This window comes from Corylus avellana, chromosome ca2, assembly GCF_901000735.1.
Source record: "Corylus avellana chromosome ca2, CavTom2PMs-1.0".
Taxonomy (NCBI): Eukaryota; Viridiplantae; Streptophyta; class Magnoliopsida; order Fagales; family Betulaceae; genus Corylus; species Corylus avellana.
In genome coordinates this window covers 46,566,052-46,572,642 of record NC_081542.1, presented here as the reverse complement: position 1 = coordinate 46,572,642, position 6,591 = coordinate 46,566,052, and the positions used below count along the sequence as shown (strand labels likewise).

The following is a 6,591-nucleotide window of genomic DNA, read 5'->3' as shown; positions in this document are numbered from 1 at the left end:
TTGTTAACCATACTCATTCACTCACTTCTGCCGTTGAAGATAAGAAAGGTATTGAAGGTTAAATGTTGTGTGACTTTTGAGTTACATAACAGTAGCTGGATTAAATGAGTTTGTAACATAAGACATTTGAAATTCATAACAGTAGCTGGATTAAAGAGTGGGTAACTGAAGGAAGTTGTTTATGATGTTTAAAGTTTAAATTGTAACAGTTAGTACAACCACTTTATTGTATAGGCTTTTCAATTCAAATGTAACTGATGTTATGTGTAATTGTGTATAAATACTCAAGGAATACAAGTGATCTGGTATCATAAAAAATACCAGAGTTTCAAATTTGTTTTCTAACTTGGTATCAGAGCCTTTTAGGCTAACGCTTTTTTTTTGATCCCTCTGAAATGGCCTCATCCTCATTCACATTTGTTCCACCAAATGTCACTCCACTAGCCTCCAAACTAGATGGACCCAATTACACAAATTGGACTACCCAATTTTTACCGGCTCTTCGTACCCATGATCTCTTGGGTATTGTTGATGGCTCAGAGCCTTGTCCTCCGCAATTCATTCTTGATGCGGAAGGAAAGCCCACTTCTTCCATAAGTCCAGAATATTCTGTCTGGCAGAAGAAAGATCAATTTGTTTTGGCTTGGATAAATGCCACGCTAACTGACAAGGTTCTTTCCACTGTTTACGGATTGGATACCTCACATCAGGTTTGGAATCATTTAGCAACACGTTTTGCTCCTAAATCTAAGTCCCATATCTCTCATTTGAAGAGACAATTGCAAACCATGCAGCAAGGGACCAAAGGGTGTTCCGATTATCTTTTGGCTGCCAAAAGTTTGGCAGATCAGTTGGCTGCTGCTAGCAAGCCTGTCGATGATGAGGACTTGATTTCCTATATTGTGGGAGGTCTCAACTCTTCATACCAGAATTTTATCACTACCTTCAACTTTGTTACTCGTGAGCAATCAATTTCGTTTGCTGATTTTCAAGAAGAGCTGCTGAATTTTGATCATATGCTTGACATCCATCAGCAAAGTGTCCCTCCTGCAGCCAATCAGATCGCCTTCTTTGCTCAGAAGCCACGGACTCCTCATTATAGCAAGAAGACAAAGTTCTCACCACAATATCGTGGTCCACCAAGACAACATATGCCCAGACAACAATTCTCCAAATCAGCCTCTGCTGTAACTTCATCAAAACATATGCTTGGTAAACCTTCCTCAAGTCATTCCTCACTTTTTTCTGCTAATAGACCTCCATGTCAGATTTGTGGAAAAACAAGTCACCAAGCTTTGGATTGCTACCATCGTATGGACTTCACTTTTCAAGGACGACATCCACCTTCTCAACTAGCTGCAATGGCTGCCCATACTCATGTTGCTATTGACGAAGAACAACCTTGGTACTTGGACAGTGGTGCTAACAATCATGTGACTGGTGATATTGAGAATCTGAGTTTACAGCAGCCTTATACGGGAAATGAAAATGTTACTGTTGGCAATGGAAATGGGTTGCAGATATCTAATACGGGTTCCTCTCTTCTCATTACTCCCCATACAAAATTGTCTCTTAAAAATATTTTACATTGCCCAAATGCTTCCACCAATCTTCTTTCAATTCAGAAATTTTGCAAAGATAACAATTGCTACTTTAAACTTACCTCTTCCTATTTTGTTATAAAGGACATGCTGACCAAGGAGGTGCTTCTGCAAGGGCCGAGTAGAGCTGGGCTATACCCCATCTTTCTACAAAAATTTCGGAAAAATAAGGCTTCTAGTCAAGCTGCCACTGCTGTCTCTTTTACTGCTTTATTAGGAGTTTCTGTGCCTCTTCATATCTGGCATCTACGACTGGGACATCCCACATCTGCTGCCATTCAACATCTGCTACGACACTCTTTGCTTCAAGTTTCAGGTTCCACAAAAAGTCATTCTTTGTGTGAACCCTGCCAAGTTTCCAAGAGCAAGAAATTGCCCTTCTCAGCTTCTACTCATCGATCCACTTCTCCACTAGAATTAATTCACTCAGATGTGTGGACTTCTCCCATAGTTTCTGTAGGAGGTTGCAAATACTATGTTTTGTTTGTTGATGATCATTCCCGGTTTGCCTGGATGTATCCTCTAAGACAAAAGTCTGATGTATTGCTTTGTTTTATGAAATTTAAGAGTCTTGTTGAAAATTTGTTCTCTTGCAAAATTAAACAAATTCAAACAGACAACGGTGGTGAATATATTTCACATGCCTTCACTAAATTTCTTGAAACACATGGTATACTACATCGTCTTACATGTCCGTATACATCCGAACAAAACGGTATTGCTGAACGTAAATATAGGCATATCACTGAGACCGGCTTGTCTTTGTTAGCTCAATCTCATCTTTCAAATAAGTATTGGGTTGATGCTTTCTTAACAGCCATTTACTTGATCAACCGTATGCCTACACCCGTTCTTCATAATAACTCCCCTTATTTCACATTGTTCCAACGTCATCCAGATTATACCTCTCTTAGGTCCTTTGGTTGTGCTTGCTTCCCATTACTTAGACCATATAATTCTCACAAATTGTCTTTCCGCAGCAAAAAATGCATCTTCTTGGGTTATAGCACAAATCAAAAAGGATATAGGTGTTTGGATCCAACTTCTCATCGTGTTTACATTTCTAGGCACGTTGTTTTTGATGAAACTAAATTTCCAGCACAAGATGGGGTCTCAGCTTCCACTCCCCAAACAGCAGCTCTCCCAATCAGCAGCCCATGCCTACCAGGTATTTCTGTTCCTTTAGTTTCTTCTTTTGATTTAAATACTCCTGCTACTGATTGGGTTCCTCAAATCTCTTCATTGTCTCTATCTCCTGCGGAGGATACTTCCCCTCTTTCTTTTGATAATGTGTCACCCTCATCCCCACATATCTCATCTACTACCCCTGATGAAGTATTACCTGATAGTTCACTTTCTCAGTCTCCATATGATCATGCTAATTCTTCCACTTCCAGCCCACCCATTCCTCTGCCTGCTTCTGCTACCCGCATGATCACACGGTCCCAAACAAATTCTTTGAAGCCTAAACAGTTCCCTGACTACAAGCTTTTCTTTTCTACAAAACATCCACTCACTGCCTTGTCTTCCGTTGTTCTCCCTTCAGAACCTCACACTTACAAACAAGCAGTAGGGAATCCGAATTGGGAATTTGCAATGCAAGCTGAGTTTGAGGCTCTTATTGCCAACAAGACCTGGACTTTGTGCCCAAGACCTGCACATAATCGCATCATTCGTAACAAATGGGTTTACAAACTTAAGCAGAAATCTGATGGCTCGATTGACAGGTACAAAGCACGACTTGTTGCAAAGGGCTTTGATCAAGTTGATGGCCTTGATTTTACAGAAACTTTTAGTCCTGTCATTAAGCCTGCAACCGTGCGTCTCATACTTGCTGTAGCTGTGCACTATAATTGGCCCATTCACCAATTAGATGTTTCCAATGCATTTCTACATGGGCACTTGGAAGAAGAAGTCTTTATGGAACAACCTCAAGGGTTTGAGGATCCTACTCATCCAGAATTTGTTTGTAAACTTCATAAGTCTCTTTATGGTCTCAAACAAGCTCCTCGAGCTTGGTTCCTTCGCTTGTCTCAAGCATTGTTGGAGCTTGGATTTGTAGGTTCGAGTGTGGACACCTCTTTGTTCTTTTTTCATCGTGACTCAGTAAGTGTTTTTCTGTTAGTATACGTTGATGATATCATCGTAACTAGTAATACTCCTACTGCTATTGGTGCTATTATTTCTCAACTCAAATGTGAGTTTGCATTAAAAGACCTTGGTGATCTTTCATTTTTCTTGGGGATTCAGGCTAATCGTGACTCCCATGGTCTCCATCTTCATCAAGGAAAATATGTCACTGATTTGCTTATTCGTGTTAACATGGCTGGAGCCAAACCTGCATCTACCCCTTGTGTTTCAGGCAGTAAACTTTCCAAGTTTCAGGGTGATCCTCTTTCTGATCCCAAAGAATACCGTCACATTGTTGGTGCTCTTCAATATTGTACATTGACTCGCCCAGATATTGCATATAGTGTTAATCAATTATGCCAGTTTCTTCATTCACCAACTTCAGTGCATTTGACAGCTGCCAAACGTGTACTTCGGTATCTTAAGGGCACCTTGCATTATGGTTTGTATTATACACAGGGTTCTTTGAAATTGAATGGCTTTTGTGATTCTGATTGGGCTGGAAGCCCTGATGACAGAAAATCCACGACAGGTTATGCAATATACTTAGGTCCGTGCTTGATTTCTTGGGCTGCTAAGAAGCAACCTACTGTTGCTCGGTCAAGCACAGAAGCTGAGTATTGTTCTATGGCTCTTACCGTGGCTGAGTTATATTGGATTCGTATGCTACTCAAAGAAATTCGACTATTCCTATTCTCGGCTCCTTGCTTATGGGTCGACAATATTGGGGCTCTATCTCTCTCCTCTAATCCTGTTTTTCATGCTCGCACTAAACACATCGAAGTGGATTATCACTTTATTCGAGAGAAAGTGTTTAACAAGGATTTGGTTGCTCGGTATATATCAACTGCAGATCAGCCCTCAGATATTTTTACTAAAGGTCTCACATCAGCTCGTTTCCTCCTATTAAGAGACAAGCTCATGGTTCGTTCCCTCCCCATTAGCTTGAGGGGGGCTGTTAACCATACTCATTCACTCACTTCTGCCGTTGAAGATAAGAAAGGTATTGAAGGTTAAATGTTGTGTGACTTTTGAGTTACATAACAGTAGCTGGATTAAATGAGTTTGTAACATAAGACATTTGAAAATCATAACAGTAGCTGGATTAAAGAGTGGGTAACTGAAGGAAGTTGTTTATGATGTTTAAAGTTTAAATTGTAACAGTTAGTACAACCACTTTATTGTATAGGCTTTTCAATTCAAATGTAACTGATGTTATGTGTAATTGTGTATAAATACTCAAGGAATACAAGTGATCTGGTATCATAAAAAATACCAGAGTTTCAAATTTGTTTTCTAACTGGATTTTCGATGGCAATCAAGTAGAAGCGAACACTAACAGAGTCGTGGGTACATAGTAAGTCATTCCTCTAGTGTAAATCTTTACAGGGGTGTTTTTGCACTTTTTTGTTTTGCAAATCCTGTTTGGATGTCACTTTTGCTCTTAATGTTAGTATATTACATCAGGAAAAGTTCTGGTTTCATTCTCTTCAACTGATTGAAGGCATAATCATAATATTTTCTCCAATAGTGGATACATGGCGCCAGAGTATGCAATGGAGGGGCAATTTTCAGTAAAGTCCGACGTTTACAGCTTTGGAGTTTTAATGCTAGAAATCATAAGTGGGAAAAAGAATATGGGCTTCTATCATCCAGAGCATGGAGAAAGCCTTCTCTCAATTGTAAGTCTCTTCTTTTCATCTGTATATTGAGTTCAGAATCTTCAAATATGAAGTTTTTTTTTACTGCGTTGAACATATAAGTAAAAAGATTATGAAACAGGCATGGCGACTATGGAATGAAGGCAAAGGACTGGAGTTGATAGATCAGACCTTAGTCGACACTTGTCCTCGAAGTCAGGCTCTGAGATTGATCCATATCGCATTGTTGTGTGTTCAGGAAGATCCCGGTGAAAGACCTACAATGTCAATGGTCGTCCTCATGTTTGGAAGCAGCTCGATAAACCTTCCTCGGCCATTAGCACCTCCATTCTCTGTACGTAGACCTATCTTTTCTGATCAATCTACAACAAGTGGAACCATGATAAGATTTTCGGCATCTGATCAATCTTCAACAAGTGCTTCTACCTAGTCAAGAGATTAACTGGAGTATATATGCTGTTCCATCCATCCACTTAAAAACTTGAATTTTCCATTTTGATTACAGAATTTCCTTCCTATCAGGGGATGCATCATTTCCCTGCAAATACTACAGGGTATAGAAGTGTAGTACTTCTATAACCATATCCTACTTCTATACTTGTAATTATTTTTTCTGTAAATATATTTGCATACGAATTGAGGAACTACATGCATTAAATTAGCACATATACCAAATTATACAAAGCAAATTCAAACATAGCGGAAATGGCTATTGTCCCCAAATTGTTAAAGTAATGATTAAGTGATTAAGTTTACCTCTTTCTATTAACTTAAGTTGTTGGGATAACTAGTAATTTAATATAGTATCAGAACCAAACGTCCTCAAATTAAACTTTGATTTCGTCATTTACCTCCCATTTTCAATTAAATATTTCACGTATTTGGTCTCACCTATTAAAATAGAGTTTGGACCCACACATGAAAGAAAGTGTTAAATTGTTGATTAAATTTTTAAATTTACTTATTCCTATTAGTTTAAGCGTTTAGGATAAATGGTGATTTAACATGGTATCAAAACCAAAGGTCTTGAGATCGAATCGAACCTTGACTCCGTCAAATTACCTCAATTTAAATTAAATATTCCATGTGTTGGCCTCACCTATTAAAAAAAAAAAAAAATTGAGCCAACACATAAGGGAGAGTTTTAAAGTAATAATTAAGCGATTAAATTTATCTTATTCTATCCGCTTAAGCTTTTG

The 6,591-nt window shown here is 38.7% G+C and overlaps 1 protein-coding gene and 1 long non-coding RNA gene across 2 annotated transcripts in view; both read left to right on the top strand.

Annotated features, from left to right (window-relative positions):
• The window catches only part of LOC132170018 (65-kDa microtubule-associated protein 5-like), a 1,459-nt gene extending 862 nt beyond the window's left edge, over positions 1 to 597 (top strand). The window contains exon 2 of the mRNA XM_059580942.1: positions 541 to 597. Coding sequence (XP_059436925.1) covers positions 541 to 597 — 57 coding nt within the window. The remainder of the gene's footprint in view (positions 1 to 540) is intronic.
• A 4,436-nt stretch (positions 598 to 5,033) lies between these two features.
• LOC132168547 (uncharacterized) lies at positions 5,034 to 5,629 on the top strand. Its single transcript, XR_009438887.1, has 3 exons — positions 5,034 to 5,088; positions 5,263 to 5,413; positions 5,514 to 5,629. It is a non-coding gene; the product is annotated as an uncharacterized LOC132168547 (long non-coding RNA).
• Positions 5,630 to 6,591: the final 962 nt, after the last annotated feature.